Below are 13,309 nucleotides of genomic sequence, written 5' to 3'. Positions count from 1 at the left end.
GATTACTGAGCTCTTTGACAGAGTTAGCGGAGCTACCATCTTTACAAAGCTGGACTTGCGAGGTGCATACAATCTCATCCGGATCCGTGAGGGTGACGAGTGGAAGACCGCCTTTAACACCCGTGACGGACATTATGAGTACCTCGTCATGCCCTTCGGATTGAGCAATGCTCCAGCTGTCTTCCAGCATTTTGTCAATGAGATCTTCAGAGACATTCTATACCGTCATGTCGTGGTCTATCTAGACGATATCCTCATTTTTGCCAACGATTTAGAGGAACATCGTTTTTGGGTTAAAGAGGTTCTGTCCCGTCTCCGTGTCAATCATCTCTATTGCAAATTAGAAAAATGCGTCTTTGAAGTCAAGTCCATTCCGTTTCTAGGGTACATTGTGTCCGGTTCCGGACTAGAGATGGATCCTGAGAAACTACAAGCAATCCAAAATTGGCCGGTACCCTTAACCCTCAAAGGGGTCCAGAGGTTCTTAGGGTTCGCCAACTATTACCGAAAGTTTATACGAGACTTTTCCACCATTGTGGCGCCTATTACTGCTTTCACTAAGAAGGGTGCTAACCCGTCCAAGTGGTCTGAAGAAGCCATGCAAGCATTTCATCTTTTAAAACAAAGGTTCATCTCTGCGCCTGTTCTGAAACAGCCTGACATCGACTCTCCTTTCATCTTAGAGGTGGATGCCTCCTCCGTTGGAGTAGGAGCGGTGTTATCTCAGAGGGCTAAAGATGGCCATTTACACCCTTGCAGTTTCTTCTCCCGGAAGTTCTCCCCAGCTGAGCGCAACTATGCCATTGGCGACCAGGAGTTGCTAGCCATCAAGCTCGCTCTAGAAGAGTGGAGGTATCTGTTGGAGGGAGCTTCTCATTCAATCACCATACTTACAGATCACAAGAACCTTTTATACCTGAAGGGCGCACAATGTCTCAACCCTCGTCAGGCCAAATGGGCACTTTTCTTTTCCAGGTTCGACTTTAAACTCCAGTTCTGTCCGGGCTCTCAGAATCGCAAGGCCGATGCCCTTTCCCGCTCATGGGAGCAAGAAAATGAGTCAGAGTCTTCAGACAAGCATCCTATTATAAATCCGTTGGCATTCTCCACGGTAGGGATGGACTCTACGCCCCCATCAGGGAAAAGTTTTGTGAAGCCGATGCTAAGGAAGAAGCTCATGCATAGGGCCCATGCTTCCCGTTTTGCCGGACATACAGGTATCCAAAAAACCCTGGAGTTTATCTCTAGGTCCTATTGGTGGCCAACTCTGAAAAAGGACGTCTTGGAGTTTATTGCATCTTGCCCATAGTGTGCCCAACATAAAGTATCCCGCCAGTCGCCTGCGGGGCAACTGGTTCCACTATCCGTTCCCCGTCGACCATGGACCCACTTGTCGATGGATTTCATTACAGACTTACCCATGTGCAACAAGTTCAATACCATCTGGGTGGTAGTTGACCGGTTCACCAAGATGGCACACTTCATTCCTCTCACCGGTCTTCCGTCAGCTTCCAAGTTGGCTCAAGTATTCATACAAGAGATCTTCCGACTCCACGGTCTTCCTGAAGAAATTATCTCAGATCGAGGAGTTCAATTCACAGCCAAATTCTGGCGAAGTTTATGTCAAGTCCTCCAAGTCAAGCTAAAGTTTTCCACGGCTTACCATCCTCAGACCAATGGTCAAACCGAGAGGGTGAATCAGGACTTGGAGGCCTTCCTCCGCATCTATGTGTCCTCCTCTCAAGATGACTGGGTTCAATTACTTCCCTGGGCCGAGTTCTGTCATAACAACCAGTATCATTCTTCATCTGCTTCAACACCATTCTTCACTAACTTTGGATTCCACCCTAAAGTTCCTGAGTTCCAACCGCTTCCAGCAACTTCTGTTCCCGCAGTGGATATCACCTTGCATCAGTTTGCCAATATCTGGAAGAGCGTACGATCAGCTCTGCTCAAGGCATCGTTCAGGTACAAGAAGTTTGCGGATAAGAAGCGTCGAGCAGTTCCTGCTCTCAAGGTGGGTGATCGGGTATGGTTATCCACGAAGAATTTGAGGTTAAGAGTTCCCAGTATGAAGTTTGCACCTCGCTATATCGGTCCTTTCAAGATTGAACAAGTCATCAATCCTGTTGCTTACAGACTCCAGTTGCCTCCCTTCTTAAAAATACCCAGGACATTCCATGTTTCCCTGTTGAAACCGCTGATCTTGAATCGGTTTCATTCCTCACTTCCTCCAACTCCGAAAGTCCAAACTCAACGAGGCGTTGAGTATGAAGTGGCCAAGATCCTGGACTCACGTCACCGTTACGGTCAACTACAATATCTTATTGACTGGAAAGGTTATGGTCCTGAGGAACGTTCATGGACCAATGCTTCTGATGTCCATGCTCCTGCTTTGGTCCGGAGATTCCATTCCAAGTTTCCTCAAAAGCCAAAGAAGTGTCCTGGGGCCACTCCTAAGGGGGGGGGGGTGCTGTCACGATCCGGGTATCTGGACGCCATTTCTTACCCATCAGATGCCTCCTAAGGCTGGCTCAGCGCTCCAGGACCGGATCCCATCTGTTATCCTGATGTGTACATTCCTGTATCCTCTCCTGTCACTCTGGGACGCTGTCACAGTAAACGTCATATTATACCTGGCATGGCGTCTCCCGCGGCCTCCGCTGTGTCCGCGTGGTTGGATGTGCATCTGTCAGCCTGGCGCCTCCTGTCTCCGGTGGCCGGCGCCGCCATTACTGTTTTCATTACCACATGGATTACAAACCAAACTTCCCTCCAAGTGTCTGCATGGGCGCAGCCATCTTGGATTCTGTCAGCTGATCATTTCCACCAATCTGTTTTCAGTATTGATAATCTGCATAATTGCCTAGCCAATCCCTTCCTTGCTGCAGGTATAAATACACTGTGCCTGAGCAAGGAAGGCGTCAGTGCTTTGGTTGTCAAACCTAGTTCCTGTTTGTCTCTCTCCTGTGATTGTCTTCCAGGTTCCAGCTCCTGTCTCAAGACTTCCACCGTAGAGACCCGCACCAGCATTCCACCTGCGGTGTAGCCTGACTCTCCAATCCATTGTGGATTCATCTGTTTCCAGCTACAACATTACCTGCTTCCAGCTCAGCTTCCAGCAGAGTACAGCTTCCCTTAAAGGGCCGGTGTCCTTTCTACACTTTACCACTCTCCACCGGTATTATTATTTCTCCGCTCTCAAGTTCTACATTTCAGTTCATATTTCATCGCTCCCAAGTTCATTTATTATTTAACTGGTTCCAGCCAGTATCCACTCCGTGCTAACAACAGTCTGGTTCCAGCCAGTATCCACAGCAGCTGTTTTATCTTCAGCAACCCAGCTTTTCCTGGAACACCAGCTGGCACAATCCTGGGTTATCTCCATTGCTACAGTCGGGCCTGGTAAGGACTTTCCATCTAGAAGATCATAAGAACTATCTCACACTACCAGTGCCCTGTGGCTCCTGCCATCCTGTAGTACTCAGGAACTGTATTTATTCTTTGCTGACTTTTACGTTTTCTTTTACTGCTGCTGTGTTGCGGAGTTGTCATAATAAACATCATTGACTTTTATCCAAGTTGTCGTGGTCACGCCTTCGGGCAGTTATTATTCATGTTACTTACATGTCCAGGGGTCTGATACAACCTCCCAGGTTCCGGTACATCTCAGCCCCTACAACTGAGGCTGCCTCCCGTCAGCTCAGGCCCTCAGTTGTGACACCAACTAGTTGGTTGGAATGATAATCTGGCAGTGTGTGGGAGCAAATGATAATCAGCCGTTTGCTCCCACATGTTAAAAAAAGTAAAACATCAGGAAACAGTTGATCCAGCTAATTTGGAAAATCAAACCTGTTTGTATTTGCCCAACTAATCGTTTATGTGTAGGCAGGGGCGTATTGGTCCGCCGGGACATTGGGTAGGTTCACCCTAGGCAGCCCGATCCCATAGCTCTCTTGGCCGGCTGTCCACTTTCCTGCGGGCAGTAGTTACAGTGAGTCTGTGTCTCAGTGGGGGCGGGGTTACACGGGTGTCACAGGGGGCCTGGCTACATGAGAGTCACTGGGGCGGGACTATACGGGACATGAGCAGGGAGAAGAGAAGGTGCGGAATATCCACGGCCGGGCAGGCCCAGCCAGTGAGACTGCATTCTATGTTAAGTGTTTGTGTGGTAAGAGGGAGTGGAGGGAAATGTGAGTGAGAGTGACTTACATATGAGCTGGTGTGTGTGTGTGTGTGTGTGTGTGTGTGTGTGTGTGTGTGTGTGTGTGTGTGACACATGCATGTGAGCTTGTGTTTGTGTGAATTGTATGCAGTGGTGGGCTGGCAGGGTGCCCCCCTCCCCATGCAGCTGCATCACATGGGTGCAAAGGGTGTGATTGCTATAAGGTGTAGTCGCTTAGGGGAACCCACTGACCCCACAAGCTGCCCCACTGCACTGTGCATTTTTTCCCTCTTTATTAACACTTTGCTGCAGAGATTTTTTTTCCGGGTGGGTGGGGTGATAACTCTATATTTGCAAGCGGAGGCACGGGTCGGGTATGTTTGCTGATTGGACCATGCTGCAGCCACAGGGGCACAGTCTGTATGGCCACAGCACACAGCACACGGCTCTTTCCTTCCTCACTGTTGGTTCGTCCTTCTCACAGATTCACAGTGCAGCGGGAGCAGGCTGCTGTGGGTTCGCTTCTCCTTCACGGCGTCCGCCACGCTCGGCTGTGACTGGGAGACTTGAGCTATAAGCATCATGGCAAATCTTTACCTACAAGTTCGGTAATCTTACACTGCTGCCCCTCTCTGTCCCTGTTGCCACTCTCTCTATGTCCTTGCTGTCTCTCTTTGTCCCTGCTGCCACTCTCTCTATGACCCTGCTCTCTCAGTCCCTGCTGTCTCTGTGTCCCTGCTGCCACTCTCTCTATGTCCCTACTGACTCTCTGTGTCCCTGCTGCCACTCTCTATGTCCCTGTTGTCTCTCTCTGTCCTTGTTGCCACTCTCTCTATGCCCCCACTGTCTCTCTCTCTGTCCCTGCTGCTACTCTCTCTATGCCACTTCTCTCTCTGAGTCCCTGCTGTCTCTCTCTGTCGCTGCTGCCACTCTCTCTATGACCCTGCTCTCTCTGTGTCCCTGCTGTCTCCCTCTGTCCATGCTGCCACTCTCTGTGTGTCCCTGCTGTCTCTCTCTGTCCCTGTTGCCACTCTATATGCCCATGTTCTCTCTGTGTCCATGCTGTCTCTTCCTGTTGTCTCTCTCTGTCGTTGCTGCCACTCTGTCCCTGCTGTCTCTCTCTGCCCTGCTGCCACTCTCTCTATCTCTGTCCCTGCTGTCACTCTCTGTCCATGCTGCCACTCTCTGTGTGCCCCTGCTGTCTCTCTCTGTCCCTGCTGCCACTCTATATGCCCATGCTCTCTCTGTGTCCATGCTGTCTCTTCCTGTTGTATCTCTCTGTTGTTGCTGCCACTCTGTCCCTGCTGTCTCTCTCTGCCCTGCTGCCACTCTCTCTCTATCTCTGTCCCTGCTGCCTCTCTCTGTCCATGCTGCCACTCTCTGTGTGCCCCTGCTGGCTGTCTCTCTCTCTGTCCCTGCTGCCACTCTATATGTCCATGCTCTCTCTGTGTCCATGCTGTCTCTTCCTGTGGTCTCTCTCTGTCGTTGCTGTCACTCTGTCCCTGCTGTCTCTCTCTGCTCTGCTGCCACTCGCTCTCTATCTCTGTCCCTGCTGCCTCTCTCTGTCCCTGCTGCCACTCTCTCTATCTTAAGTCCCTTCTGTCTCACTCTGTCCCTGCTGAAATAGAGAGTCCCTTAGGTATAATAGTTTGTGCTGTGCACTGACCTCCAGTATGGTAGCTTGAAGCCCACAAAATATCCACTGTAGTTGGGTAGGGGTTACGCCTACTAGCGCAGTCACTTGCCCATCCAGTTTTGGCAAGTCTAATAATGCAGTGCGGTGCACTAACCTCTGATGTGGCATGAAGTAGGAGGTGAGCAAAGCGTTTTCCGGCAGACTTAAGTACACTCTGAGCATGTATGGCTTCCACGAGTCGGGCGTAAAATCGATATCTCTGCAATAAAATTTTGCTTGTCTCCACAGACTTCATCAGGATCAGCAATGCACCATAAGACTTCTATGTGTGTAGAGGAGATGGGGGTTGAAGTGGGAAAAATGGATTGGCTTACTGGGAGAAGTCAAGGGCATGAGCAGAGCAGTGTGAGGGGAGCATTGAAGAGGCACGAGGGGAGAAGTGTGAACTGACAGCTCCAGACCCATGTGTACATTAATCTGGCATTGGGCATTAGCATAAAGGAGCAGAGGCCCAACTGCATCCAACTCAGAATCAGGCCTTATGAGGAAGGATCCCGCTCCTCTCGACAGACCCCACCCTCTCAACAGACCCCGCCCCTATTAGGGCTGCTTCCCTAAATTTCCCGGGCTGGTTTTCTATACCAATCCGCCCCTGGGTGTAGGGAACTTTCTCCCTAACTGAACGATAAGTAGGCGGACACTGGCCGGCAGTGTCCGCCTACTTCTTCACCATCACTACTGACTTGGTTGACAGGATCATAGGCAACGACAGCGGAATAGGAGGAGGCCAGGAGGACCGAGGCTGGATCACAAATGGGTGCTGAATGACCTCCTCAAAATAGTGGGTGCACGTACTTCCACTGTTTGATCATTGGTACACTCAACTCCCCATCCCCCCTCCCAAAACCCCCACTGTGCACCATAGCCAGCTATAACTACACCAGCTCTCATCATGTAGCCGGGCAGTGGCACCACCTTTCCACTGCTGTCATTGCCGGGCTGATGCTGTGTAATCAGCCTGAGTTTGGGAATGCTCCACGGTCACACACTTCCATCCCCTGTAGTGCTGTATGTGATCAGGGGTAGGCACACAAATCTAAATCAGGGGACCTGTCTCTCCATTTCGTCAAGTTTCCGTTTAATGAGTTATTTTGTGAGTTTGTAATGTATTCCATGCTGGGAAAATCCAGATTGCGTATTGCAGTTAAGTTTCTCTTTGCACCAGGGCGTTTGGTTTCTTTTCCTGATTTGTACAATTTGCTTCCTGCCACTAGATATCTGCATTATTATGGGAAAAAATGCATGGTGTTTGCTGCAGAAGAAGAACTGCATTGCATGTACTCCCTATGCTGAATATTTGCTGCTCCCATTCACTTCAGCAAAGTCATGTCTAATCAGTTAACTTTTACCAGTATTCCTACCCTGTTATTAAATGACCATTACCTGAGTATGTATGTTTTACTGCTCATTAGTCCCAGATGTTAATATTCAACAACTCTTGGAAAAATACAGAGAACTGATGTTTTTCATTCAGGTGTCAGGTTTAGAATGGATTCTTTTTTGTGTGTGAACATCTGCAAAACACTCTTAAGGATTGAAAATGGTAGGCAAACAGTGTTTCTATTTAAAATCCAGTTTACCAACACCTCCCGAATAATAATAATAATGTTTCCAACCTTTTACACAGGAAGCCTAGAACTTTCCAGTTTTTGCACTTTGTACTATAGTTTATTTACATATCATGGATATGTGGCATTGGATCTGCACACTAGCCGTCATTCAGATGTGGATGGAGTAGCAGCTCATGCAGCAACTATTGATGTTCGGTACGCATGCACCGGACCCATACTGTGCATATGCAATACAGGTCTGTGACGTCGGTCGCACTACGCATCAGACTCTCAATAATTGACAGTCTGATGCCATTTGGGAGCAGCCTCCGTTTCTCCAAACACTGAGGAGCGGTGTCGTCGTTACAGGGGAGGGATGAGGCCAGGATCTCTGCCAGAGCACTGGGCCTGCCCCCTCAGTGACGAAAACAGGGGCATGGCTTGTGATCACGGCAGTCCCGCGAAGCCACACCCCCTTTCCCTCAGGTCATTCCCCCTTTTTGAGATCGGGCGCGGCTTTTCTGTGCAAATGTCCCGACTCCATTATCACAAATGTTGGGAAGTATGCCAAATTACACTACTATGGTGAAAGTGGTGCTACAGCCTCTGTTCTAAAGTTTGTTCTAGTTAAGTAGATTTTGTTAAATTGATAGAAAATGGAATTGTTTATTTATTGGGGAAAAACACCACTAACTAATAAGTACGCCCATAAATTGTAAGTCCATTGTGAAAAGAGTTATTCATTTTTTTATTTAAAGTGCAGAAAGTTGTTGCCCTCCATCAATAATGTGCCTGCATGTAGAGGGCTTTTTATGAACTGCTTCTGCAGTATGTGTACTGCTGGCAGCTGGTCATCTCAGTCAGATTGCTTATAACCTCTTCTAGCATCAGACGGAGTATATACAGAACTCACAGCAGCACAGAAATCCCAGGGAGATGTATCTTATTTACACCCTTTCTCATTTCTCCTGTATTCAGAAAACTGGCCTTGCCCACTTGGCTTATGATATCTCACACTTTTAATGTGATCCACAACTAATATAAAACACCTTAATTTGCAGAGCATCAATAATTCAAACCTTATGGGTGTATTATTGAGTTAGAAAAATGTTTATGCCAATAGGTTCCCTTTGCTGCAAGCACAATTCTAATTTTCTTGAACCGTAATAAAATCTAATAATAAACAGATGAAGTAGACTATCATGGGGGAAATGGATATTGAACTCCAAAACCAAAAACGTTAGTTAAAATGTGGAGGGACAGTTGATAGGGAAACTCACAGTGAGTTCAGGCGTGTTACGTCTGTGCCTGCACAGCTTTGATGTGTGTTGCCATCGCTGCTTGTAACTTGTATTTATGTCTCTGTTTGCAAGCATCCTGACATTTGTTTCCTGCTAAAAAGCAGATGGGATGATACATGAATCCAAGTTGCTAGAACATTTTCTCCGAGATCAGTGTATGATGTGAAATAGCAGAGTCTACAGTAATGGTATTGGTTCTAAACATTCTGAAACATAGACACACCTACATATATATTGCAGATTCAACATCAATGTCTTAATTTGGGCACAGACACGTGAGCATCCCCCTTGTATTATTTAAATGCAAGGACATGTAGCATTTATGGTTGCTAATAAGTAAGTGATTGATTTAAGAATGTAATACCTATACACACTGATCTCTATTCCAAACAGATTAATGGGGGAATTTTATTGATTCCGGGGCTATACAGTTAGTCCTGAAGCTGCGACCACAGCAGCTGCTATTAGGGATTTTTTTTAGAGCCTCAGAAGGCTGAGAAAAACATGTCCGATAATCAGGCTGACGAAACCCGGCAACGAAAACACATAGGTCTGTGAACTTATTATGGATTCTATGTGTTCTATGTTTATCTTTTTTCAGGAGCAAAAAAATGGGATAGCCCCCCCCCCAAAAAAAATAATAATAATAATAACAATAATCACAAATTGCGAAAACCTCCTGGCTTTCACGCCCAAAAAAGTATCTTGCCTAATTTAATCCCCCCCCTAAGTTATAACCTCCTACTGTTTCAATTTCATTTGTTTAAACAATATGAAAGTGCACGCTAAGATACTACAGTGTACATATGACCAAAAGTATGTGGACAGTCGATCATTACATATGGAATTAATCCTATCTATGTTAATATAACAGCCTCCACTCTTGTGGAAAGGATTTCCACTAGATTTTGGAACATGACTGTGGGGATTCACATCCATTCATAACCATAAACAAATTGATGAGATCGGTCACTAATGTTGGGTGAAAAAAGCCCTAGTTCACAGTTGGTGTTATAATTAATTCTAAAGGGTTCTCCTGCACTAATTTCATCTATACCAAATTCAGCAGACACTATTATTTATATTGAACCTTGCACAGGGGCTTTTCATGCTGAAACAAGGATCAGACTTCCTTGCACAGGGGCTTTTCATGCTGAAACAGGGATCAGACTTCCTTATACTGTTACCAGAAAGTAGGAAGCACACAATTCTGTAGAATGACAGACTTTAGGAAGTCTGTACTTGAAGTCTGGGATTGGATTCTTGTGACCGGTAGCCTTAGCATTACTGTATGTTGGCAAGAATACTCTGTGGTTAAACTGGAAGTCCCCACACCGCAAAGGGCAGCTCTTATCAAAAGAGCTGTACTTTGCATAAATCAACATGCACACAGCATTAATACACGGCAATATGCATGCGATTAGAGGCAGGGTGCATTGCATTCATAATATGATGAGTAATGCATCCCGTCCATTATATATAGAAAGACTAAATGCGAGCAGTCAAATTGACCGCCTCCGCAGAATGCTGGGAGGCCATACAGCATATCAAAGGAAGGTGTGCAGTGTATTTTGTTCCACATTTTCTCCTTTAACAGTTGCATGTGTCTGACTGGCATGTTGGAAGGTCTAAGTGGCTGGTGTTAAAATTTTGAGAACATGTGGGAAATGGGGGCTTGTGGGGACATTTTATGGAACATAGGGTCTAAGGAGTATGTGTATGCACTTTGGAACAAGTGAAGGCCTGCATGGACATTTTGTTATGAGTAATATCGTGGTGGTGCCAGAGTTGATTTGGGGCTGTTTTTCCACATGTTACTCCATGAAGAATATAAGATTGCCTTTCATTGTTATATATTGTACTTTCCCCCTTTGCCTTTAAATGCCAATATTGTTTTGTATTTTCATGAATCTGATGGTACTGTAGGTAATATATATTATGGTCTTATGATCTCCCAATTGTATCAGATTTTTATTCTTAACTCTAGGTGATTATAACATATGCTGACAGGCCCAATGTGTAAAGCTGCCCAAGCTTTTAATGTATTATAATAAAACAATTATACATTTGATTTGTTCATCTTTGGAACTTGTGAACATCCATCATTCACCATCCACCATCTCCATATAAAGTTTCCCATAAAATATACAATTCTCCTAGTCCCTAACTGGCTCACTTTTCTCAAACCAGGGCCTCCGGGAGCAAGGGGCAAGAGAGGACATAATGGGGAGTCAGGTACTGTATATTGCATCATTAGTTTTCTTTGTGTTAACTATAATTGTACAAACAAATTTTACAGTGTTACTTGTGAATAACTGGATTTATTTCAGCCTGTTTATCATTTTGATTAATCCTGTATGTAAATTTAGAAATGTTAATTCCCCAAAATACATATTGTATCCATCCCTCAATAACTTAAAAACAAGCAAAAATAAAATGTTTTGCAAGTACTGCATTGTGAGTCTATTGTCTGCAATAACATTTGGTTTCATTTAAGGAATAAATATAAATTAGCTGTAAAGTAACTTGCAAAGTGATATGTTATTAAATTTAGTTTTGAATGATGTACAAAATTGGAATAAGGGAAGGAAGGGGAGTGGAGTTGGTTATAGAAACAACAGCACAATTATAAAGTGCAATGGAATATGCTGTGCTTTATAAGAAACTGTTAAGAATAAATAGGAGATTCATCAGTTCTGATAATAGAAAGTTGTACATATTGAATTTCAGATCTTTGTTTTAACATTATGCTTTGATACGATGTGCCTGTGAAGACACTTGATATACTACTGAGTACACAGAAGACTCACTTGCGTATCAGTGGCATAGCCAGCTTTTAACATGAAGTGGAACGGAGTTAATAAAATAGACTCTCCAGGCAAAGGTGTTTAAAATTCAAAAATTAACATCTAAATACAATATTTGCATCAAACAGTGCCTCTAACTGAAGAAGAGCTACTACCAGAAAAAGACGGGTAGGGTCTGTGCTTTGCAGCAATAAGCTGTACAAGAGGAGTAGAGGATGAGTATTGTACAGCCACTGTCCTCCCACCTGCCTATCCGGCCTCCTGTCCCCAGTTCCTCCATTTTCATTTAAACACCCAGCAAATATTTATTTTTATTTATTTCTTAATAGTTTCTTATATAGAGCAAATTCCGTTGCGCTTTACAATTAGACACTATGGGGTATATTCAATACCTGTTGGAAAATGCTGTCTTGTCGGAAAGACGGCAGTTTCCAACAGGTGTAGGTCGGAAGGGGTGCCGACCTATTCAATGCCGGGCCATTTTTTCCGAAGGAAACCACGTGGATTGTCGGATCCACGTGTTCCGCGGCCAAATCCGACAGGATTTGGCCCCGGTTCCGACAATGGGGGTCATTCCGACTTGATCGTAGCTGGGCTAAATTTAGCACAGCTACGATCAGGAACACAGACATGCGGGGGGATGCCCAGCACAGGGTTAGCCCGCCCCGCATGTCAGTCCCTGCCCCGTCGCAGAAGTGCAAAAGCATTGCACAGCGGAGTAGCTCACGGCCAGCGCAGCTTTTGCGTGCTGGCCGAGAGCTACTCATCGCTGCCCGGGTTGCAGCGGCTGTGTGTGACGTCACGCAGCCTCTGCGGCCCGCCCCCCCCACGGTCCGGCCAAGCCTACGTTGGCGATACCATGCCCACAAAACGACGGGCAAATGCCACTGTGCCGCCCCCTCCCTCCCAGCGACCGCCTCTGCCTGTGAATTTCGGCTCATTCAGTGTGCTACAAGGTGAATTTCGGCTCATTCAGTGTGTTACAAGGTGAATTTCGGCTCATTCAGTGTGCTACAAGGTGAATTTCGGCTCATTCAGTGTGCTACAAGGTGAATTTCGGCTCATTCAGTGTGCTATAATGTGAAAGGGGCACCAGTACTAGATAGTATAAAGGGTTCTACTACATGGGACACGCCCCCTATTGGGTGACCACGCCCCCTTTTTGGGTGGCCACACCCCCTTTTATGGAGTGCGCGCCTTCAGCGCACGCATAATTACATCCTTGACTTTTGCATACCCCCACTTCAAAATTTCCACTTCGACCACTGTATATATGTATATATATATTTGCGTGTATATGTAATATGCAAACTCTCACACCACACACTTAGGGGTTTATATATTAAAGGCTGATTATCATCAATTTTAATCTTTAGCAAATCCATGGAAATCGCTCTTAATCAATGTTGGGCTTCAGGGGTTGAACACACATTTAGGAACAAATTATTTATTTATATGAATTTTTAAATGTTAGTAAATGTGTGTGTTAGCCCTGGAAGACCAAAATTGATTTAAATTGATTTTTATCAGTTCTGAAATCGATGAAAATTGACCTTTAGTAGATATACCCCTTACTCTTAGCAGAGGCAAACAGCAATGTAGAAAATTTTAGCAGTAGTACTAGTTAGTAGAGATGTGCACCGGAAATTTTTCGGGTTTTGTGTTTTGGTTTTGGATTCGGTTCCGCGGCCGTGTTTTGCCAAAACCTCCCTGAAAATTTTTTGTCGGATTCGGGTGTTTTTTTTTTAAAAAACAACCCTCAAAAACATCTTAAATCATAGAATTTGGGG

At 45.6% G+C, this 13,309-nt stretch overlaps 1 protein-coding gene across 1 annotated transcript in view; it reads left to right on the top strand.

Annotated features, from left to right (window-relative positions):
• LOC135057341 (collagen alpha-1(XIII) chain-like) overlaps window positions 1-13,309 on the top strand; it is a 215,009-nt gene that overhangs the window by 169,104 nt on the left and 32,596 nt on the right. Inside the window, exon 3 of the mRNA XM_063963231.1 lies at window positions 10,903-10,947. Coding sequence (XP_063819301.1) covers window positions 10,903-10,947 — 45 coding nt within the window. The remainder of the gene's footprint in view (window positions 1-10,902; window positions 10,948-13,309) is intronic.

Source organism: Pseudophryne corroboree, chromosome 3, assembly GCF_028390025.1.
Source record: "Pseudophryne corroboree isolate aPseCor3 chromosome 3, aPseCor3.hap2, whole genome shotgun sequence".
Lineage (NCBI taxonomy): Eukaryota > Metazoa > Chordata > Amphibia > Anura > Myobatrachidae > Pseudophryne > Pseudophryne corroboree.
The sequence above is the reverse complement of the archived record's forward strand: the minus strand, read 5'-3'. Positions and strand labels throughout refer to the sequence as shown.